This window comes from Oryx dammah, unplaced genomic scaffold (assembly GCF_014754425.2).
Source record: "Oryx dammah isolate SB20612 unplaced genomic scaffold, SCBI_Odam_1.1 HiC_scaffold_12, whole genome shotgun sequence".
NCBI lineage: Eukaryota > Metazoa > Chordata > Mammalia > Artiodactyla > Bovidae > Oryx > Oryx dammah.
In genome coordinates, this window is record NW_024070196.1 from 70,790,900 (window position 1) to 70,813,886 (window position 22,987).

The following is a 22,987-nucleotide window of genomic DNA, read 5'->3' on the forward strand; positions in this document are numbered from 1 at the left end:
CCCTGCCGCCTGTGCCCAGCTGTCCTAGGCTGGGGGGCCACCTCCCTGCGTGTTGGCCCTCACTCCACCCACTGCCCACTGTGTGGGTCTGCGTGTGGGGGGCCTGCATGTGACCCTGGCACCCAGGCCTGTTCGCCTTCCAGTTTTCAAACACATGTCCCCTCAGGCAGAGGTGGGTGGCAGCGGATGGCAGGGTCGGGGGCCACACCGCCTGCGGGACTCAGGGCACCTGCCCACTTCCCGTGCCCACTCCACCTGAGGGCGCCCCCCTCAGCCCACCACATGCCCGCCTTGGGGCTTTGCCCCTGCCAGGCCTCCGCCTGAGGGCCCCCCGTGAAACGCCTCCGCAAGCCTGCCCGCGGGGCAGGTTGGAGTTGTGGTGCCCATACATGGACTGCTGCCTGAGTCGTAGGTTCGCCCGGGAGGCTGGAACTCGGGCTGGGTGGGCCAGGCCACATGGGAGGCTCCTTTCCCAGCGGTAGAGCCAGGGCTGGAGCTAAGGCGGGCGGGAGGAGCTGACACCAGCCACAGGGCCAGTCAGCTCCTGGGTGTGGGGTTGGCCCGGTGCCCGCTAGAGGAGGCACACTCCTGGCCAGGCAGCATGCCTTGCTTCCCCACCACCTCCCAGTGCTGGCCTTGGGGGCATCAGTGCTCAGGGGTCTCATGTGGGCCTGCCCGGGAGCCCCTCACCTACACAGCGGTCCTCAAACTTCACACTTGTTCTGGGTACACTTTGAGAAACACTGAGGCAGAGTCCCACAGCAGCCCAGGAGGGTAGGCTGGCACCTGTTGATCCCCTTTTTCCTGACACGGAAACGATATGGGGCAGCTAAAGAACATGTTAAAGGTCACAGGTCATAAGCACTTAACCACAGGCCTTGCTGGGGTCCCCATGCTGCCTTGCAGCTGAGGTCGGGTTACAGGGTCTAGGAAGGCCTGAGGAGAAGGGGCCCCACCCTACCTTCTCTGCCCAGATGCCCACTGCCTTCTAGATCCACCCCTACCGAGTCTCTGTCCTTCCAAACCGGCCCACTCTTAGTTCTCCAGACTCCTGTTAGTGAATCTTAGTTCCTGGGCCAAGCACAGGCCGTGTGCCCACCTGGAGGTCAGGTGGGCAGGGCTCCAGTGGGGGTTTTGAGGGCTCTTCCAAAAAAGTTTATATTATGCTTTGCAACTGCATTGATATAAATGATGAACATATTAATGTTATATATTAAACATTTTCTTTGACCTAAATGTTCTTTATCTTTCGGTGTTAAAAGACTTCAGGGAATTCCATGGCGGTCCGCTGGTTAGGACTGCCCACTTCCATGGCCGGGGACATGGTGGATCCCCGGTCGGGGAAGTGGTATCCCACAAGCTGTGTAGAATGGCCCCCAGTTTCTCCCTTGGCCTCTAGGGTGGCAGAGAAGCGGCCCCCCGAAGATGTCCGGGTCCTGGGCCCTGGAACTGCGCTTCTCTTAGATGGCGTGGTGAAGAGGAGTCAGGGCTGCACGCTGAATCAGGGCTGGTCATCTGACTTTAGAAGAGAGAACCCTGGGTCATCTGGGTGGACCAAAACCATCACAAGGGTCTTTTTGGCTCCGAAGGTGGGGCACCATGAGCTAAAAGAGGCGGGGCAGTTAGAAGCTGAAAAAGGAGGGAAAACATTCTTCTCTAGAGCCCCCAGAAAGGAAGGGCACCCTGATGACCCTTCAACGTAGGCCATTGAGACCCTGCAGGCTTCTGACCTCCAGGCCTGCAGATACTAAGTGTGTGTCTGTTTGTGGCAATACAAAATTAAGGGTCCCTGAAAGGGTCGTGAGACCCGGGCAGTGTCGGGTGGCACCCCCGCTCCACCAGCCGCTGACCCGCTCTCGACTGTGCAAGCTGCCGAGTGTCTGGGCGCCCCCGAGGAAGGGGTTGCTTTGTCCACCTACCGGGCCGCGGCGGGCGGAGGAGAGGCGCGCCCTGCAGCGGCGGCGGCGACCGCCAGGACGGCCGCCAGGGGGCAGCAGAGGCTGGCCCCGCCGGCCCGGGCCCGACTGCGCCTGCGCCGCGGCCGCACGGGAAGTGGGCGGGGCCGGCCAGAGACGGAGTGGGCGGGGCCGGTCGGACGGGAAGTGGGCGGGGCCGGCCGGAGCGGCGGGCAGGCGGGCAGGCGGACGCCGAGCGGCCGAGCTGCGGAGGGTGAGGCCGGCAGGGATCGGGGGGCGCGGGGCGCGGGGCAGGGTGCTAACGGCAGGGGTGCGCCGGCGGGGGCAGAAGGGCAGGCTGGGGGGCCGCGAGGGGCTGGGGGCTGCAGATCGGGGACCCCGGGGTCGGGGGCCCGGGGCGGGCCTGGGGGCTGCGCGCCCGGGGGTGCGGCGGGGAGCTCCGGGCCGAGCCGGGGCGCGCGGTGAGAGGCCGAGGCGCAACGCGCCCGCTTGCCCGGGGTCCCACGCTCCTCTCGGCACCCCTGGCCCAAACCCCTACGCCAGCAAGCCCCCCGCACCTCTCCCGGGCCGCACTTGCGCCCCGGCGCCTCCCGATCCCTGCCCGGCCCCGAGTGTATCCGAGTGTTTGTTTCCGTTTCCAGCCAGCCCTCGGGCTGCGTGCAGCGGCGTTAGCCAGACGCGTGTGCGGTGGAACTCAGGCGCAGGCCCCGCGCTGCAGCTGCGCGGCTTCAGGCGGGGCCCCTCAGCCTCTCTGTGCAGCAGGGGAGTGGCAGCTGGCCGTAGTAGGGGTCTTCGTACCAGCACCAGGCCCTCCCGACCGTGCTGGGCCCCGCCCCGCAGCCTGGCACCCAGCGGGGACTGCGCCCTTAGTGACACGTGCTGAGTGACACACGTCCTCTTGACGTACCCTGGGGCAGGCTCCGAGGGCGAGCTGTGCCCCCCGGGGCGCCGGCCGTAGAACTGAAGGCTCATTTCAGCCTTTCCTGCCATATCCGGCCTACGGTCACATTCGAGTCTTTTTCTCCTGCCGCTGAGCTGGAAACGACAAAGGCCGGGATGACCCCACCTGATTCCGGCCTGGCCGTTTCCTGCCTGTGCAGCCTCCGTGGGGGTTTGCTGGCCCTCCCGGAGCCTGTGTCTTCACTGCAGAGTGGCTGAGTCCAGGCTTGTAGTCAGCACGGTTGTGAGAGGTAAACAGGACGCAGACCGCTAGGCCAACCTCCGCAGGTTCATTCCTAGAATTCCTTTCTAATGTGGCCCGAAGCCAGCACTGTCTGTAGGACCTGTCTGCTGCCCACCGCGTTCCAGCGAGTGTCTTGGCTTCCTCTTTTAAGGGGCCAGGGCCAGGCCTCAGGCTGCACCTGCAGAGGGTGTTGGGAGGAAGCTGATACCCGCCTCTCTGCCCTCATGTTGCCAGCAACTGTGTTCAAAGGGGCCTCGCATAGAGGGTGCTGTTACACCCGGAGACCGGGTCGGGGTTGGGGGCAGGTTACAATCTCATGAGAAGTCAACCCTGTGAAAGCAGTGTTTGCACAACGTGAGTGTGCCCAATGCGGCAGAACCGTACGCTTGAGACAGTAGAAGGGTGAGCTGTACGTCACGTGTCGTCCTTTAGGCGCTCAGTCGTGTCTGACTCTTGGTGACCCTGCGGACTGTAGCCCGCCAGGCTCCCCTGTCCATGGGGATTCCCCAGGCAAGAATACTGCAGTGGGTTGCTATTTCCTTTTCCAAGGGGTCTTCCCAACACAGGGATCGAACCCTCATCCCCGGCCTTGACGGGCGGGTTCTTTACCACTGAGCCATCAGGGAAACTCACTTAAGATGAATAAGGTGATAAACTACGCGTTATGTATACTTTACCTTGGGTTTCCCAGGCGGCACTAATGGCGAAGAATCCATGCGCCAAGGCAGGAGGCGCTAGAGCCGCGGCTTCGACTCCTGCATCGGGAAGTTCCCCTGGAGCAGGAAGTGGCAACCCACTCCAGGGTTCCTGCCTGGAAAGTCCCGCGGACAGAAGAGCCTGGCGGGCTGCAGTCCATGGGGCCACCGTCAGACTTGACGGCGCATACACATTACTTTACCTTAAACGTATCGAAAAGAAGGAAACACACACATAGGGAAAGAGCTGGAAAGGTTTCCGCCATACTCGTCCCACTGGCTGTTTATGAATGAAGCAGTAAGACTCTCCACTTACGGAAGCAGTGAAGACGATGCTTTTGTGGTGCGGTTTTCCTTCCCCAGGCCTCTCTCTTTTTCTTTTCCCTCCTGTCGGGAAGTCAGGCAGGACTCCACAAGTAGCTGCCTCGTCTATGTGGTGGAGAAAAACCCAGGCTTACAGACCTGCGAGCTGAGCTTCTAAGTCAAGATGGGTAAACCAGAGGAAAGCAGATGTTTTAAATGAGAAAAAGAAAAGGGACTTTAACAAGTCAGGTGCGAGCGGAAGGGCTGCAGAGCCCTGAGGACTTTGAGGGCCTCTCGGCCGAGGTGGGGCAGAGCGCGCGGGTCTCGGGGTCTTGGGCACAGAAATGAGGGAGGGGCCTGGGAGCAGCCAGCCCCCCGAGGTCAGCCGCCCCTGAGGAGTGGGCTGGGAGCCAGGCTTGTGACCGGGACCCTGGGTGGCTGGCTTGGCCCTTTTTTTGCAGCCCCGCGTCTGGGGGTGAGAGGAGGGGCCAGAGGCCCGTTACTGGCCTGCACCGCACTGGTCCCCTGTGGGTATTTGGTGGCAGCACCGTTATTTCCACTGCAAGCAGTGCCTGGGGGGCCTCATGCTAAGAGCGGGAGGGCCTGGCCACGGGCCATGTTGGGCCAGACGGGTCTAGCAGATGGCAGCAGGGGCTGGCGGCCCAGGGTCCCTCCCTCGCTCCCCGCAGGTCCTCAGGCCTGGGTCCCGCCCCAGCCTCTCACCAGCCCCTCCCACCGGTGCTCACACCTGGCCCAGCCCTGCCGCATCCTGCCAGCCTGCTGACCGGTGAGCAGGCTCCGTCCTCACCGACCGGCTCCTCGGGTGGTCCCAGGAGAGCCCAGGGCCCCGGCCCGCCCTCCAGGGCTGCCTCCCTCCTGCCGTCTCTCGGCCTGGGCTCCCATCGGTGTGGGATGCGCCCTGGGTCCCAGAGCCGGTCGAGAAGAGCATGTGCAGGAAGGAGACCGCCCCATCCCTTTCCCCGGGTGTCCTGGGGAAGACCACGCCGCGTCCTGCTCGCTTCCGGCCCTTTGTCCTGCCGGGTGGTGTGAAAGCAAGGCCGGGGTGCTGGTAATGCCCACCTGCCCCTCCGAGGAGAGTCGCCAGCCAGCACCCCGCAGGGGCAGTCGCGCTTGGGCAAGGGGTGCTGGGCCCACAGCGGAGCCCAGGCTCAGCTGCTGCAGAGGGGGGCAGGCTCCAGGCCTGGCCCCCAAACACCCCCAACCCCGCGCTGGCAGCGAGGTGGAGGGTGAAGGATCTGGATCTCCGCTGTGTGCCTCCCTCTAATCCTGGGAGGTTTGCGAGTGGCGGTCTGCCCATTTGACCCTGATGACACATCTCACGAGCAATTTCGGGGCTGGGAATTGCAGGGGGCCGGGCCAGTGTCCCCTGCATCGTTCTCACGCTGCGGCCGGGGGCTGTGCGGTGTTCCCTCACTTGTGAACAGATGGGAGGGCTGACCCTGAGTGTGAGTCTGTCCCCAGAACCTTCTCTCCTTAAATACGAAAGTGCGTTGTAAGTCACGCCTTCGTGTTTTTCCTAAAGACACATGTGTCTACCCGAGGGCAGAGACAGTGCCACAGAACGGTCGTGTGTGTGCCAGTCGCTCGGTCGTGTCCAGCTCTTTGTGACCCCATGGACTGTAGCCTCTGTCCATGGAATTCTCCAGGCAAGGCCGCTGGAGTGGGTTGCCATTTCCTGCTCCACGTGTTTCTTAACTTACCTCTCTTTGCCCTTTGCCCCCCAGACCCTCCGCTCATCACCCATCTTGCTTCCCTTCCCCCAAGCCCGCACCCACCTGTCCTTCCCAGAGACTCATGCTGAGCTAGGAGTTCTGATCCTCAGAGGGTCGGAGGTCCCTGGATCCCCATCCTCCAGCCATTCAAAGCCCAGGACAGTCGGGATGTTTAAGGACACTTACCCCCTGGTCAGGCCCTTTAAGCCTCAGGAGGCCTGGGACTCCTCCTGGGAGGACATAAGGCCTGACCACCTTCCCCAGGCCCCGAGTGTCCCAGGGGAGCCTTCTGCTGCACCATGGAGCTGCCTCTGGCGGCCTGCACAGGCCACTGGCTGCATCCGCCTGCCTCTGGGGCCTGGCCCCGGCCCCCCCTCCCCCGCCTGCCTCTGCCTGCTCCGGCTGTTCTCTGCCAGGAGCACGCCTTCTGCTTCTAGCCAGAATCCCTCTGCACCACTGCCCCGGCTCTGTCTCCAGAAGCCACCCCTCTGGGCCCCCAGGTCCCCCATCAGGGTTGGTACCCCCCACATGGGCCTTAGAACCAACTGCATGGGGGGGCAGGTGGCCCTGCCCTTCCGCCTGGGGCCCTGGTCTTGCTGTGGCCCTGGCTTCCAAGAGGAAGCAGGGAAAAGTGGGCACTCAGCGCTGCAGGGCATGGGCATGGTCACCCGCAGCCCCGGGCGCTGACCCTCGCGTCTCCCCGCAGAGAGAAGACTGAGGACCCCGGCAGCAGCTCCCCTGCCCCCCCAATGCCCTGGGCATGGCCGCGGGGCCCCCGCAGCAGAGCGGCCAGATGGCAGAGGAGACCCCCGGCTTCCTGGACGCGCTCCTCTGCGACTTCCCAGCTCCGCTGAGCCCGGAGAGCCCCTTGCCATGGAAGGTGCCGGGGCCGGTGCTAACCCTCGAGGAGGCAGAGGGCGAGCTGGCCGAGCTGGCGCTGGGCTTCCTGAGCAGCCGGTGAGCGGTGTGGGTGCGGGATGGGGACCCAGGGGTGAGGTGGGGCACGGGACCAGGAGCCCAACAGGGACCCAGGGGCGGGGGGGGTGCCGGGCAGGACCGTGACCCTGACAGGGACTCAGCGTGCAGGGAGCGGGGCCCAGGGGCGGGACCGTGACCCCAACAGGGACGCGGGGGCGGGCACGGAACCGTGACCCCGACAGGGACCCAGGGGCGGGGGGGCCACAGGACCGTGACCCCGACAGGGACCCAGGGGCAGGGGGGGCCGGGACGGTGACCCCTACCCTGTCGGCCTCACCTGCACCTTCCGCTCCTGCCAGTCGCGGTTTGCGTGGGAATCCCCCACCACCAGCCACCTTGTTTCCCGGGGCTGCAGCCTGCAGGGTGGGGGTCTTCGATCAATGCGAGGGCCCCGTCTGCGCACCCAGGCGGCCAGCAGTCAGGGCCGCCCTGACCTTTGTCTCAGCTGCGGTGCGGCGGGCCCCGCATGCAACCTGGCCCGTTGGCACGGGCCTGGCCCAGCTGTGAGTGCGCTGGGGTCCTGCCCGTCTGTGTCTCCCTCCCTGTGAGGGCGCCCGTCCCCCACCTGCCGAGGCCCTGCTCCCCGACAGGCTCCGCTCTGACCAGGGGCCTCAGCGGGCCTTCCCGGGAGACCCAATCCAGCCCCTCGTGGGTACTGGCGTGACGTCCCCTTTCTGTCCCCTCACAGATGGGGCGGCAGAGGCTCAGAGGCTGGCCCAAGGCCACGCTGTCCCCCAGCCACCCAGACCCCAGTGGTGGTGGCCGTGTCCCCACCGCCCAGGCCACGAAGATGAGGTCAGAGGGATGTGAACAGCTTAGCGGAAGTTGGAGAGACGGAGAGCCACGGGCTGCCCAAGAGAGAGGGTCATGGGTGGGGCTGGGGGCAAGGCGGCCTCAGAGCCTCATCCCTCCCGGGGTCCTCAGTGCTGGTGTTCAGCATCCTTGGAGGCAGGCCAGCTCCTGCCCTGTACCCCCGGCGCCTGCTGGGAGGGGCCCGAGGCCTGTCCAGTCGGCCGAGGGGGCGTGACGGCCGTGTATCCAAAAGCGCGGGTGGCCTGTCCGTCCACGTGGCGCGTGCAGAGGGTGAGGCTGGCTGCTCTTACTTTGGGGAACTAGTTCAGAGGCAGACCAGGGGAGTCGAGCGGGCCTGGGGCCAGCTGAGGCCACAGTGGGGCTTGGGGAGCTGGACGGGGGCCGAAGCGAGCGGGCTGCTCTTGGCTCAGCCTTGGCCTCCTCTTGCTGTGGCGCAGGGGCTCCCGGGGGCGCAGGCCTCAGCAGCTGCTCTAGAGCACCGGCCCAGCAGTCACGCTGATGGGGGCCAGCGACCCACCCCCCACCCGGGCGCGAACCCCCGTCTCCCGCGTGGGCAGCTGGATCCTTTACCACTGAGCAGCCAGGGACGCCCTTCGAAGGATCTTCAAACGCGTTATTTTAAAAGTCCTATTTTCCATCCTTTTTTTTTTTGGGGGCTGCATCACGTGGCCTGTGGGATCTCAGGTCCCTGACCAGCAGGGAAGGTCCTCCAGCCGTTTGAATGGACTTGCTTTCTGTTGCTCTCGTCCTTCCCAGCCGTTCTTTGCTGTGTGGACATGACTGTTCCTGTGTCTCCCGTCTGGCGGTCAGCGCCCACCCGCACACCCAGCAGCCTGTGTGCAGGCGCTTGGCCGTCCAGGCCCGAGCGTGCCAGCTCTGAATGGGTCCTGCGTGAGAGCCTCCTCCTCCTCGTCGTCAGGGGTCAGTCCCAGGCCCCTGGGCAGGCCGGACCCCGTAGTCACTGAGAGGCAGTTCCATCTCTGCCGCGGGCCTGCGGGCTCCCTGGGAACCCGGCAGGCGGTGGACCGGAGTGGTCCTCATTTCTTGGGTACCTGGTCCCTGTCGTGAGGCATGCTCGCTGGAGTATTTGGTGGCCTCAGGGCGCCGGGTGGGGCCCACGGCCAGGCATTGTCCCGTCCCCAAGGCCGGAAGCCACCTCCCTGACCCCCCCCCCACCCAGGGCTCTGGCCGCAGGAAGCCGCTGCGGCCTCGCCCCGCACTGGGGCCCGGGAACACAAGCAGTTCTCCCCACTGTGAAGGGGGCCCATGTCCAGGCAGGAGGTCCCCACGGGGCTGAGGAGCGTACTCCTCGGGTCTCGGCTGGCTGTTTTTCAAAAGCGGGTTCCAGAGGCTGCGCCCCTGAGTCAGCTTCTCATTTTTATAAAAAGACGGCAGACTCATCCCAGCAGCTCCCTCAGGCCCTCTGCAGACTCACCAAGGATTGCCCAGGCAGACACACCCGCCCAGCCGTCGGGAGGGCCTGGTTCTGCCCGGCACAGTGCCCAGCTGCCCTTGGGCGTGCCCGGCCTTGGGGACAGGCCAGGATGCCAGCTCTGGGGCCCAGAGAGCTGGGGCCTTCCATGGTGGGATCCGGTCCTCAAGTCTGGGGGCTGTGCCCGCACACTCCGGAGCCCGTGGTGAGAGTTTCCCATACTGCTTCCCACTGGCCTCCCAGAGCCCCCACGCGACCCTCTTCTGCCGGGAGGCTTCCTGGCCCCTCCTGCTCCTCACCCTGACTGCGCTGACCCTCAGCTCTGCGCAGCCTGTCTGCCCTGGGAAGCAGCCAGCCAAGTCTCGCTTCCTAGATTCGACCCCAGGTGGCACCCCTGGCATCACCCCACTTCCCCAGCCCCCTTGAGCTGCTCTGCCCCAACCCATTCTCCCACCCAGACCACGTGCCCACCTGCCCCAGGCCGCTTGGCCTCTGGGGAGCCTGAGACACACTGCGGATCTGGCTGGTCCTCTGCCCAGCACACCAGCCCCGACCCCTCCGGTCCATTGCCAGGCCCACCCTCCGTGGCAAGGCCAGGCCGGCCTGAAAAAGCCTGGTCAGATGGTGTCACGTTCGTTCTCTGGCCACACCAAGGATATGACCCTGTTGCCCCACAGCCGTCTCCCCAGAGCCCCCTTCCCCAGCTGCCTGGGTGGCCTGCTTCCCTCAGGACCCCGAGTAAAGGGGCTCACAGCCCGTGGTTGCGGCACTCCCCAGATTCCTTTCCTGGGGTGATGGCGACGAAGCGCCACGGGTTGGGCAGCCTCAACGACAGCCGTGTTGTCCCCAGATTCCGGAGGTCAGGGTCCTGGAGCCGCGTGTCTGCGGGGCCAGTCCCTCTGGCCGTTGCTGGCTGTCCTCAGCTGGAGATCCGCTCAGCAGTCTTCACAGGGCGTCTCTCTGGGGTCTCTGGCCCCGTCTCCCCCTTCAGTAAGGATGCCAGCATGACTGCATTGGCCCCCCCTCCCGGGGGGCCTCGTCATAACTGGTAGTTTCTGCAACAGCCCAGCTTCCACGCCTGGTCATGTGCCAAGGCGCTGGGCTTAGACTCTGTAACACACAGGACTCGGTTCGTAGGGCTCCCCGACCCCCAGGGATCCCCAGCTGGTACTGGGGACCAGGAGCTGTCTTGAGGCTGGGCGTCGGGCCGTTTGTCCAGTAGACTCAGCCCGCACGTCCGTGGGCCCCCCTCCCAGCAGCCCCAGCGAGGCACCAGCCCGTAATCGGTGTTGCCAGGACGGCCGTCCGGCTCCCCAAGGACCTGAGGTCCACCTGCTCATTGTGACCGCGGGCGGTGTGCGAGTGGCCGCCACTCCTTCCTGGAGGACCGTCCTGAGGGGAAGGGGGCCGGGGTTGTCCCTGGAGTGTGGGATAGACCCCAGGGTCCCGACTCCAGTGAGGAATGGGCCCCTCACTCCAGGCCCCTGCCCCCAGGAGCGCACCGCCATCACTCGCCGCCTGCCTGGCCCGCGAGGCGGTTTCCCAGCTGCTGCGGTCGGACCTCTCTGAGTTCAGGAAGCTGCCGGAGCAGGAGGAGGAAGATGGGGACAGAGCGGAGGAGAAGGCCCCTGTGACACGTGAGTTCCCCCTTGGGGCCCCGGGGGCTTGGCGGGAGACAGGCCCCGGGGGGCCCTTCCTTTCCCGTTTCTCTGGTGGGCAGCGCCGGGCTCACGACGGTGGCAGAGTCCGAGCCCCAGGAGAGGCCTCCCCAGCGTGCAGGACGAGCCCCGAGGTCTGGGCGGTGGACAGCCTTGTCCGGAGGAGCCCGGGGTGCCTGCAGCCCTCGTGGGCCTGCCCTCCCACCTCTCGTGACACGTGGGGGGTGACCTGGGAGCCGACTTCGGGGGCCGCGGGGTCCAGGGGTGGAAAATTCAGAGTCCAGGCCGTGTCTCTGCTGCGAAGTTTTGGGAAGCCAGCCGGGTGGTGACTTGGCGGTCCCTGAGAGCCGATGCCCTGCTCCCGAGCCTGCAGTCTGCGCCCGGAGGCGCCCGGCCAGGAATGAGCCTCCCGCCCAGGAATGAGCCTCCCGCCAGGCAGGCCCTGTTCTGCAGGCCCTTCTGTCGCCTTCCTGGTAGTTTTTCCCCCCAGGGTGGAGGTCAGCTCAGGTTGCACCAGGACCGCAGCCCTGGGCCAGGCCGTGGGCTGCGTCCGGTGGGCCCGCCGTCAGCAGGGCCTGGGTTGCTGCGTGCTCACCGGGCTGGCGAGGCTGCGGGGGTCAGGTGGGATGCCTGCCGGGAGACAGGGTGGGTCCCAGGGTCCAGCCCTGGGGAGCAGGCGGCGAGAGCCTCCACCGGTCTCTCCATTCATGCCCCTTCCTCACCCACTGCTGCTTTGTCCTTATTTTTAATGGAGACACAACTGATGTCTGACGTGTAACGTAAACACACAGCGCATCGGTTTGCTCCATTATACGTTACAGGGGGTTACCTGGCACCTCCACCGCCTGACATAATTGCTACCCCCCGGCATCAGCGCCCCATGCAGGGCAGAGGGACACACACACGTGGCCTTTTCCCTGCTCCCCGCCCAGCCGCATTCCAGCCCAGCCCCACCACGCATTCCTGCCCCAAGGCTGGCGGGCAGGCGATGATAGACCGCCTTTGTCCCCTGCCAGGCCTGCCCGCCAGCCCACAAATGCCCCTGGCCCCTCGGCGGGAAGCCAGCACCACCTGCTGGCGCAAAGGAGCTGGTGCGGCTCACAGCCCAGAGCCAGGCCTGGGGGCTCTGAGGGCCAGGGCAGGAGGACCGGCTCAACCCGCCCTGCCCTCCAAGCAGGCCTGGGCCCGCCACGCTCATCAGCTCACCCCCGTCATGGGAGTGGAGCGCAGGCGAGTCTGTCCCTCGAAGCCATTCTTGCAAAACTGGCATCGCTCGGGAGTTCTAAGAACCCCTGCTGTGGGCAGAGGTGTGTCTGAGACCCAGTGTGGCAGGGCAGGGGGAGCCTCTGCCCGCCCCGTCCCAGAGAGCTGGGCCCCACTCCGCAAGGAAAACTGTCAGCGTTTACGGACCTGTTTGAAAGCCAGCTCCTGGGATTCCCGGTGGTGGCTGAGACCCCCACGGTCCCCATGCAGGGGACCTGGGTAGATTTCCTGGTCGGGGAACTGGATCCCACGTGCAGTAACTGAGACCCCACACAGCCCCCAAAACAAAAACCAGCCTCTGGTTGCAGTGGGAGATGGGGAAAACACCAAATAGTGTCCTTAAGGAAAAGCCTGGCCCGGGACCCTGCCCCGCAGACATCCTTTGCTGACCCTGTGGGCTCTGTGACTTTCCTGCCTCTGAAATCTTCTGGGCCCACATGGGTCAGAGGCGTTCACATTCTCATGATCAAATGTGGAATTTCCCCTCTCTCTTATTTTCATGGGTTTTCTTCCTTAGTGTTGATTTTTCAAAAAGATTGTGACGTAAGCACTTCATATGCTTGCAAGGTCGATTTCCGTTCCATCCTTGAACTTTTTAAAATTAAACTTGATACTCGGGTAGCTGTGGCCTCAGTTGTGAGAAATGGCAGTGAGGAACCCTCTCATCCTTGTCCCCCAGTGTTAACGTCTTGGAAACCGATGAAATAGCAAGACTAGGATCTTGACGTACTTTCATCCCGCACAGACGTCGCCTTACCTCTGTGGCCGCCCTGACACCCGCCTGCCCCCACCCTAAGCCCCGACAGCCCCCCATCCCTAAGTTCTTATCATTCAGGATGCAGATAAGTGATGTCACGCACGATCGGCTTTTTCCACTGAGCGGGGCTCCCTGGAAAGTCCCCAGGCCCCTTGGAGCGCCTTCCTTCCTCCCTTCCGCTGGCCGCTCTCCGGGGTGCTGTGTACGAGAATAACAGCGCAATTCTTAATTCCTTTTTGGGAAAACAGACCGTAACTTACTCTGGTTTTGAATGTATATTTTCACAGTTAGTAGTTGGACACGACTGAGGCGACTCAGCAGCAGCAGCAGCGGTCCTGTACTTGTCCTTAAGTTATCTTTGCGTTTCTGGCTCTTTCCTTGGGGGTGCAGTTGGGCAGGCGCTCCTGTGTGTTTCCAAACCAGGCCTGTCGTAGCTGGTGACACAGGCTGTGAGTGGGGGTCTTTAGGCTGCTGTGCCCAGGGGCCCGGGCAGTCAGGCTGATGGACTCCAGGGGTCTTGGGAAGCAGGGGGGTGGGATCAGGGAGCCCCGGGGTCTGGAGGCGTGCCTCCCTAACAGGCCCCGCCCTGCCCTTCAGTGCTGGACGCGGCGGGCCTGGCACGGAGCCTCTTCGACCACCTCTGGCAGGCGTGCAGCCAGTGGCAGCAAGCGGTGCCCACGGCAGCCCGGGCCCCCCGGCGGCCGTGGCTGGTCTCCGCGCACGCCATCCGCAACGCCCGCCGCAGGATGGAGGACCGGCACGTATGCCAACCCGCCTTCAACCTGCTCTTCGGCCTGGACGTGAGTGGGGCCCGGGGTGGGAGGGGACCCTGGTGCCCAGCGGGGCCGCCGGCTAGAGCCCAAGCAAGTGGGACGCCCAGCGTTGCCATAAGCACCTGCCGGGGTCTGGGCGGCCCGGCTCATCGTCCCCGCCCCGCTGGGCCGAGGAGGCCCGGGCCCCGCCGACCCGGCCCCCTGCTTGCTGAGCTGCACCCCACCCACCCCCCAGAGCCGCCTGGGGCCTCTACCCCGCCCCCCCCCACTCCCCTCCCACCCCCAGCTCGGCCTGTCTGGCGGTGGGGCCGTGCAGTCCGGTGCCTGGGGCGGCCAGGCCGTGACCCCGCCCCGCACTCCCCGCCAGGACTCGGTGGACCGTGCCTACTTCGCAGTGTTCGACGGGCACGGAGGAGCGGACGCCGCAAGGTACGCGTCCGTGCACGTGCACGCGGTTGCCGCCCGCCAGCCAGAGCTGGCCACGGACCCCGCGGAGGCCCTCCGCGCGGCCTTCCGCCGCACCGACGAGATGTTCCTCCGGAAGGCCCGGCGAGAGGTGAGCTCGGAGTGGGGGCGCCGGGACGGGCCTTGGCAAGAAAGGCGGCAGAAGGGCCCCCGCTGGAGCCCACTGGCCAGCGCGTCCCCTCGCTCCTGCCTCGACGGGCCTGTGGCCGGAACCTGCATGGGGTTCTCTCCAGCAGAGGGTGTGCGGGCCTCACGGGGCGGGCAGCGAGACTGTCTTCTAATCAGGGGCGGCGGGATGACAGGCGCGGGGGTCTTCCTTGTGGTTCCCAAGAGGAGACGCCACCCCATGCCAGGGCCACGCGGGAAGCCTGCAGGGCCGGCCAGGGGACAAAGGACGGCTTGGCTCCCGTGGGCAGGCACCGTGGTAAGCTGAGAGTTGGATGGTTTGACTAGGCTTAGGGGCTCTGGGCCACAGGGCGGTCCCCAGCCATCAGGGCAGGGAAGATGGCCTGGGCCAGGGACCACGGAAGTGGCCGAGGACCTGGGCCCAGACCGGCCGGCTCAAGCAGGTCACAGAGCACGTCCGGGAAGACACTAGCGCTCTCTTGGAGTTAGCCCTGGGAGCGAGGGCCCGCTTCAGGGTTCAGAAGGCCCTCGGTTTGTCTCCACAACGTAAAATGCAGAAAACGAAGCACTGGATCAGGGCAGGCAGACCTCAGAGGCCTCAAGGGTTTGGTTCCAGACCACCTCCGCGACGTGCACGTAGTGAGGAAGCAAGTCTCGTGACTGTAGGTTCCCGGTGCAGATAAGGGCTGCGTTTGCGCTCTGCCCTCATCTGCAAGCAGGCAGCTGCGTCACGTCTGAACGCAGCAGGCTCCTGAAACAACGGCTTGTTGCTAAAAACCCCGTCGTTGGAGCCGCCATCGCAGCGCGTGCGCTTCCTGCCGTGGTGATGTGAGCGGGGACCGACCGCAGATCGTCACTGAGACAGAGCAACAAGGTGTTACTGTCCCAGCATTACAGTCACCGCCCGAACTGCTGGTGTCGGCAGCTACGCGGACCCACCGTTTGTTGCTGAAAGAAGAAAGGGGGCGTCTGGCTCCTGACCTGACTGCCCACCTCCCCTCCCCTCACACCTCAGGGTCCTCCAGCCCTGCAGGATGGATGCTAAGATGGTTTTAGAGACCTGGAAACAGCCAGGTGGCGCCGGGGGGAGTGTGGGGAAGGGGACACAGTCTGAGCACAGACCCTCAACAAGGCTGGACTTTGCATCTGAACAGAAGAGCTTCCGGGTCCGAGACCCCGGGCTGGGCGCCCAGGCACCCGGGAGTGAGAGCGAGTCCCCCGCAGCAGGCGCTTGGCCCAGGCTGTGATGATCCTGACGCACCTCTGTTGAGGTGTCACTGACACGTGACAGGCTCCACGTGTCCAGAGTACCGGCTGGGGGGGGTGGGCACGTGTTTCTGTGCCCGTGTGCCCGTCACCGGGGTAACAGACATCCCCGTCACCCCCGAAGTTCCTTCCAGCCTTCGTGCTCCCTGCTCCCTGGATGCCCCAGCCGTCTGCTTTCTGACATCGCAGGTGGCAGCGTCTGTGCATGCCGACTTGATGCGGACGCCCCTTTCACGCTGTGGGGTCCCCGCGAGCGTGGGTCCGTTCGTGTCTGCCGCTGAGCGCCGTTCCGGGGTGGGCATCTGGCTGGGGTGGGCGCGTGCCCGCGGCCTCCTCGCCCCCCTCACCCGCCTGCGCCCCCTCCCTGCAGCGGCTGCAGAGTGGCACCACGGGCGTGTGCGCGCTCATCGCAGGCAACACCCTGCACGTGGCCTGGCTCGGGGACTCCCAGACTCTTCTGGTGCAGCAGGGGCAGCCGGTGAAGCTGATGGAGCCGCACAGACCCGAGCGGCAGGTAAGGGGGCCCCCTCCTCCCGGGGGGCTCCCCGCCTCTCTCCAGCGGGTCCCCTAAAGCTGGGCGCGCTGGCTGCCAGGAATCTCACAGAGCCCTTCCTGTCTCAGCGACACGGAGCCCAGAGCTGCAGGACGGAGCTGGGTATCTGCTGGCAGGCGGCCCAGGAGGCAGGGTTGACACGCAGGCGGGGCGCACCAGGCAGTGGGGAGGCCTCAGGCGACGGTGGCGCGGGGTCGGAGCTGGGCGGGGCCAGGCCTGGGGCAGCGGGCTGCGAGGAGGAGGCGCTGGGAATTCCAACACACAGGCAGACCCCGCGGCAGGTGCGGCCCAGCAGGCGGCCGGAGGCCGGGGAGGGTTGGGTGAGCAGGAGCTGCCGCTGAGACTCCAGGACACACTTGGCAGGGAGCCTGGCAGCTTCCAGAACAGTGGGGCCAGCAGAGGGCGAGCTGGGGGCCGGGTCGCAGGGAAGCTGTCGGGCAGCTCTGGGGAGGGCCTGCCCGTGAAGGCGAGGTGGGGGGAAGGAAGGGTCTGGGCTTCGGGGATGCAGAGTCCGGGAGACCTTGGCACCCAGGAGGGCGGCCGTGCCTTTGGCCTGAGGCCCCGGAGCTGTTGGTGGGATGTTCCCTGGGGGTGTGGGGCCTGGAGGGGCTGCAACACACACACCCACCCGTGAGTTGGGCAGGGCTGGGGTCGTGGAGCTCCAGGCTCTGCACGGGGGAGGTGGCAGGCGATGGGTGAGCCTCCTCAGAAGTGAGGGGCACAGGTGAGCGGGCTGGGAGGGCGGGCCCGTGGGAGGACGCAGTGGCCAGGGCCCTGGATGAATGGAGCTGCGGGAACCCACCCCCGGCCAGCAGCTCTGGATTTGGCCTTGGGGAGGCTGGGGTCAGAGGGCGGCCAGGCTGGTGGGGGCCCGTGCCCCAGGATACCCCGCCTGGACTGGGCGGGGGCAGAGACGGGAGCTGCGGGGCAGGCATGGGGGTGACTGCAGCCGCGTTGGAGACGCCTCTGCTCGGGGAGCTTCCGGAGATTGGAGAGTTTCAGGGACCGACGCTGGGCCAGGCCTGTGCGGTCCTCTCAGGCCTGGAGCCCCATGGTGGAGCTCCAGGGAGCCAGACGGGGGTAGGAGGGCCCAGGGCTCGTCCAGGGCCTGTTCAGCGTCACCCAGCCCTGCCCAGGGGCCTGTGACGGGGAGGCACAGCATCCCCGAGAGACGGCAGCGGACGGCCCCGCAGCGACCTGGGCCCTGGCTCTCTCCGCTGCCGCGAGCATGTTCCCCAAGCCCGAAAAGTTGCGCGGGGACAGGGCGCGCGTCCGCCTCAGCACTGGCACCTTCAGCCGCGCCTGCGTCAGCGGGGCAGTTCAGGTGGTTCGGCGTGCCCCCCCCCCCCCACGGTTCCCAGTGCTGCCTTGGACGCCAGCTCCTCCCCTCGGGCGGCGTGGGCACACCCTGGCTGTCTCCACAGGACGAGAAGGATCGCATCGAGGCACTGGGCGGCTTCGTGTCCCACATGGACTGCTGGAGGGTCAACGGGACCCTGGCTGTGTCCAGAGCCATTGGTGAGGAGGCCAGGGGCTGGGAGGGGGCCCGGCATGGCAGGGTCGCCCGTGGAGGGGCTCGGGTGAACCCGGGGCACACGTGCAGACGCCTTAGCAGCTTGCCTCCCAGCTACAGAACGGCAGTTTCAGTCACCTTAAGACAGTCTCTCGGGAGGGCCCAGGGGAGGCCCTTGGCTGCGCCCATGAGGGCTGAAGGTGACCCTGGGGCGGTCGTAAAGGAGGCCGGCCACTTTACCTTTTCCAGCTTAAAAACAAAGCAGCATCCCCTCTCCTCCCCTCGGCCTCCAGTGACTGCGGGGCTTCCGTCTCCCCCCAGGGCTGAAGAAATGCCTCCTGGCTCTCTCCCCACCCCCCCCCCCAGGGGCCCAGCCCCTCCCAGCCCCTCCTCTCACCGCCCTGCTCTGTCTGCCGCCCAGAGCACTTGGCACCACAGAAGCTACCTTTTGGCAGCTGTGTGCCCCGTGAGCCGCCGTGCCTGGGAGGTGGGGTGGCCACAGGCTGGCCAGGGCAGCAGCAGGGCGCCCGGCCCTCACCACCCTCCCCACCACCCTCCCCTGGCCCAGGGGACGTCTTCCAGAAGCCCTACGTGTCTGGGGAGGCGGACGCGGCCTCGTGGGAGCTGACGGGCTCCGAGGACTACCTGCTGCTGGCCTGCGACGGCTTCTTTGACGTGGTCCCCCACCAGGAGGTGGCCGGCCTCGTGCGCAGCCACCTTGCGGGGCCGAGAGGCAGCGGGCTGCGCGTGGCCGAGGAGCTGGTGGCCGCCGCCCGCGAGAGGGGCTCGCATGACAACATCACGGTCGTGGTGGTCTTCCTGCGGGACCCCCAGGACCTGCTGGAGCCAGAGCCTGACACTCCGCGGAGAAGCTAGGAGGCGCGGACCCCCGGCCCCCCACCCCATGGTCCTCCCCCACAGATGCCTTAGGACCCGGCAGGAGGTGGGCAGGCGATGCCCTCCACCGCCTCGAGAGAGCACCCTCGTGGAGGAAAGCGGCTCTGGAGGGGCCGGAGGGCGGGGCCACCCCAAAGACACCGGGCGTGCACTCGGGGTGGCGGGCGCTGGGGCCTCGGGCGAGGCTGGGAGCCGAGGCGTTGTCCACTGCCCTGGGCGCCGCGCAGAGGTTTCTTGTTCCCCCGACTGCCCATGACCGAGGATTTGGGGGGTGCCCGGGGCTCCCGGCACCTGAGTGCGAAGGGTGGGCCTCGGGGGAAAGAGGCGGGGCGCCCACCCACGGCCCCCTGGTGCCCACACGGAGTTCGCGCTCCAAGGAGGGGACGCCCAGACGAGGATGCCTGTGTCCCGTCTGTGCTCGTCTTCTCCCCGGGAAACGTTTCCCTCGGAAGCAGTGTTTCAGGTTTGGTCCACGTCCTGTCAGTGCCGAGAGGTTCCGTGGGTCATGCAACTTAAGCAGTTACACGTTATTTTATTCCCTAGGAACCTTTTAAGTATTGATTTTCTTTTTTTGTGAGACGCGCCTTTTGCAGTATTACTGAAATTTTTTTTCCCCTCAATCAGGATTGAGAAACATCCTTTTCCAGGTGGTGTAAATAAGCCATTCAAGTGCCTTAAACAGCTGTGGGCAAGGCTGGGGCCGCTGGGCTGGGATGGATGCCCGGAGCACGCTTCAGGTTTTTGTTTTTTTAACAAAAGCAGGATTTGTTTTGTCAGAGCGGCGTGATTTTGAGCAGAATTCTCCCCAGCAGAGTTCTTTCTGCCTTTGCACGGCCTGGGCCAGACCTCAGGGCTCCAGAGTTGGGGTGACCGTGGCCCCACCTGCCTCCCCACCCTCCTGGTCGCGTCCCCCAGTCTCTGGACCCCAGGCCAAGGGACTGAGCTCCACCTGATGGCAGGTCCGTGCTGCTGTCTGGGATGTTGCGGAGGGCCTGGTGTGTCAGCGGTTGAGTTGGTTTCATTGGGACGCACGCCCGAGGGGCCCTGGCCACATTTGAAGGCAGAGGGAAGTCTGTGCTCCGGTCCCCGCCTCCGCTGCCCTCCTCTGCCCGTCGCCCACTGGCCCCCGCAGCTCCAAGGCTTCAGGAAGTGCGTGATAGGTTGGCTCCCCCCCGAGTTGGTGTGGAGTTGGAAGTGGGGCGGGGGGATCCTCTGGCCGGAGGACGTAGGATCTTCATGATGGGTGGGGAAGCATGGTGGGTGACTTAGGTGAGGCTTCAGAGGTTACTGGGGACTGGGCCGAGGGAGGGGCTTAGCATGGGGGTCCCCAGGCTGCAGGGTGCCGTGGAGGAGGCGGTCAGAGCTCCCCCAGCAGCAGGGGCCAGGACAGGCTGCACTAAGGGAGCCCAGGCCCTCCTCACCCAGGGAGGGGGCTGAGAGCCCCTCGTGAGGCCGGTTCCCAGGCTCAGCGTTGCCCCCCCCCATCCCCCAGCCCCAGCAGCAGGAATGAAGCGGCTGAGCGGGGTCCCGCGCTCGCCCTAGAAGCCTCTTAAGCTGGTCATTGCAGCTCAGAGCTTTGGCGGCCAAGTGAGCAGGCGTCACTCCATCTAACCCGAAGGTCTCGCCTTCCGGGAGCCAGAAGCCCCCTGGTCAGGCCCTCCCGGCACAGGGGTCAGCTGGCCCTCAGGTTGGGGAGGGGGGCCTCGAGGGGACACCCCTTGTTTTCCCGCCGAGAGGGGCTGGCCTCCTGCAGCGCCTGGTCGCAGGGCTGTCCCCCCCCCCCAACCTGGCCTGGGCACCGTCAGCTCCTCGAGTCCTGACCCACTGCCCCTTCAGGCCACGGTCTTGAGGGCCCCCAGTGGGCGCCGGTCTAGGATCCACGGTCCCCCCCTAACCCCAGCTCTGTTCCTCGGTCACTGTGCGGCCCTGGGCCTCCGTGTCCCCTCGGTAGGGCCCAGGGCTGCCCTGGGCTTCAGGTGCCAGGACTAGCAACCCTCCCCGCCTGCAGGGAGGGGTGATTAAGTATTATCAGTGTCTATTCTTAACATTAAGTGGGTTGGGGAAGAATTGAGCTACGGATGCCGGCGCCTTCCTTGTGTGGGAGACGGCAGCCGGAGCCCTTGAGCCCTGCTTTTGCAAGTGGGGCCACTCTGCAGCCTGCAGGGGCGGGCAGACGGGGCCCCCCGACACAGCCCACCCTCAGCGTCCAGGCCTGGGAGAGTGGCAGGGGCCAGGCCACAAGGGAGAGGTGCAGATTGTCAGTCTGGGGTCCTGAGTCAGCTACCGGTGACCCCTGCCCTCCCCAGGCCAGCTTTCAGGCCCTCCCTCCCCATCACCCGTGCCCCGCAGCTGGAGCTCCACCGTGGACTCGGGTGTCCTGGCCACTTCCGCAGTATTCTCAGGGAGGGTGGACGGCTCCACTGCTCCCGCCGCGAGCCAAATGGATCAGGTGGGCCTGGGTGGGATGAGCTGTTGGCTTTGCTTCCGGCTGCAGCCCTGGGGGGCACCCCCGGAGGCCTGCACTCTTCGCCAAGGCTTCGCCACATGTGCCTGCAGCCTTGCCAGGGGTTTATCTGTGGGCATCTCGGTGGGCTTCCTGGAAGTGGTGTTCCATGTGAAGGGTTTGTTCCCAGACGGAGTGGCGGTTTCCCCATCCGAGGGACAAGTCCCGGGCCCCCCATGCTCATGTCAATAAACCACAAGCTCTGAACCCCTCCACCGAGTCCGGAGTCCTGCCTTCTTCAGCTTCCTTACCTCCTTGTCCCCCGGCCATCAGGATGTGGTTTTGGAAGCTGCTGATGGACGCAGATTCCATCCCTGGGTCGGGAAGATCCCCTGGAGGAGAAAATGGCAACCCACCCCAGTATTCTTGCCTGGAGCATCCTGTGGATGGAGGAGCCTGGCAGACCACATAGGGCCACAAAGAGCACACACGCGTGAGGGGCCATCTAGCAATCCTGCAGACTGAGCAGGCCATTCGGGAGAGCCCTGCCGGCCCACAGCGCCCCAGCCACCAGCCAGCCTGCTTCCCGTCCCTGAGCCCATGGGCCCCAGCAGCAGAAGAGCCGTTCACTGGGGGCCTATTCCCTGGGGAGGCCAAGGCTGGAGACCCTCCGCCCTCGCACTCAGACGGGAGGTCCTCTGTGCTTTGGCTGACCTCAGCTCTCAGAAACGTGGGGAGCATGCAAGTTGATCACGTGTGGGGCACTCAGAGCCAGTGCCCCCCGTGCCGCCCAAGCGTCTCAAGATGGGGCGGGAGGTGGTGCTGGTGCTTTGCGGGGAGCCCGGCCGCCCCCACAACATGCCTTTGCCAGCCGTCACCGTGGGCCTTGGCGGGCACTCCTGGGCCAGCCCTGAGCTCCCCGTGCCTGCCCCCGGCTCCATGGCCCGGGGCAGTGGTCTCCCACCTTCCGAAGCAAACCCCCCCAGCAAGGGAGGCAGCTTGATCTGTCTACCCCCCGCCACCAAGGGAGGCTGGGGCTCCCAAGCAGCCCACCCACTCAGCCATCTGTCTCACCCTGCCCGCCCCCTCCGCCTCCTGGCTCCCTGCAGAAAGTGCTGGCAGCCTCCTCCTCAACCATAGGCTGTCTTGACGGTCCCCTTGTGAGCGGCCTCACGTGTCTGAAGCTGGGCTGCGGGCAGATGGGAGACGCGTGCACACAGAGACACACACACACAGAGGTGGGAGCTGGCGGGGACCAGGCACTGGGTCTTGTACCCACCAAGTCAGGGTTCCAGCCCAGGGGAGCTACTGACAGCCCCCAGAGGCGGGGAGACAGGCAGGGAGCCAGTGGGGAGAGCCGGTGAGCGCTGGCTCCCCAGGTCCCTGCAGAGGGTGAGGGAGCCCCATGCCCGCCCTGGTTCTGGACCAGTCAGGACAGGCCCTCAGCCAGCCCCACCCATAAAGCTGCACTTCATCCCAGCTCTGCTTCTGGGGGACTCGGGCCTGGATATCTGGGTGCCCAAGGCCAAGGGGTGCGTGCAGACTCCTGGGGGCCAGCCCAGGCCCGGCGGGGGTCCTGCCCGGTGCCAGGCCGGGGCCAAGGAGGCTGCTCCTGAGACCACTTCCCACCGCTCCTCACAGCTCGACTGAGGCACCTGCCTCCTTCCCTCCGTCTCCTCCCCTCCCCCTTCCCCTCCCCTCCCCTCCTCCACTGCTAAATTATGAAAGTACAATGACAGGCAGGACAGAACTTGGAAAAGAGAAGGAAAGCAAGACTTTGGGTGTGCAACAGAACAACCAAGGTAGATGTTTAGAAATGAAACCAAAAAAAAAAAACCACCTCTGAAAATGAAAGTCACCGTTTTGCCCAGAAAGGCAAGCAACAGAAAGTTGCCGAAACAAAACAGATTTCATGTACGAGGTACAGATTTTGGAGTCGGGACTGCGTGGACGCACCTCATGGAAACAGGCCGCAGTTTGGTCGTCTTGAGGTCCGTTGTGTAGTTCGGCCTTCTGTGTGATCGGGGCCTCCCGGGGGAAGCTGGTTCTAGGCAGCTGCCTCTCGTATCCAGCCTGTGTGTCCCCGCCAAGGACGGCCGCCTGCCACGGCCCCCTCTTCCAGCCTGGGCCGGTTCTTCCACCAAGCGTTTGACACAAACACACGAGAAGCAAAGTCACAGAAGAGACGTAACTGATCGTAACTATGGGCCCGTCAGCCAA

General features: G+C 65.4%; 1 protein-coding gene and 1 long non-coding RNA gene across 2 annotated transcripts; one reads left to right on the top strand and one right to left on the bottom strand.

The window, feature by feature from the left end:
- Nucleotides 1-116: 116 nt before the first annotated feature.
- Nucleotides 117-9,286, bottom strand: LOC120871331. Its single transcript, XR_005723003.1, has 3 exons — nt 8,315-9,286; nt 6,017-6,019; nt 117-128 (listed from the first exon to the last, which is right to left on the bottom strand). It is a non-coding gene; the product is annotated as an uncharacterized LOC120871331 (long non-coding RNA).
- PPM1F (protein phosphatase, Mg2+/Mn2+ dependent 1F) lies at nt 2,109-21,042 on the top strand. Its single transcript, XM_040251214.1, has 8 exons — nt 2,109-2,169; nt 6,537-6,787; nt 10,548-10,690; nt 13,329-13,531; nt 13,872-14,060; nt 15,732-15,875; nt 17,339-17,432; nt 17,996-21,042. Exons 2-8 carry the CDS (start codon nt 6,591-6,593, stop codon nt 18,301-18,303), a joined length of 1,278 nt encoding a protein of 425 aa, XP_040107148.1. The 5' UTR covers nt 2,109-2,169; nt 6,537-6,590; the 3' UTR covers nt 18,304-21,042.
- The last annotated feature ends 1,945 nt before the right edge of the window (nt 21,043-22,987 follow it).

Excerpts from the sequence above, each read along its gene's own strand:
- PPM1F (XM_040251214.1), top strand. The coding sequence starts at position 6,591 with ATGGCCGCGGGGCCCCCGCAGCAGAGCGGCCAGATGGCAGAGGAGACC. Across the intron at positions 13,532-13,871 it reads ACCTGCTCTTCGGCCTGGAC|GACTCGGTGGACCGTGCCTA; the intron begins GTGAGTGGGGCC and ends ACTCCCCGCCAG. Across the intron at positions 17,433-17,995 it reads GGCTGTGTCCAGAGCCATTG|GGGACGTCTTCCAGAAGCCC; the intron begins GTGAGGAGGCCA and ends CCCCTGGCCCAG.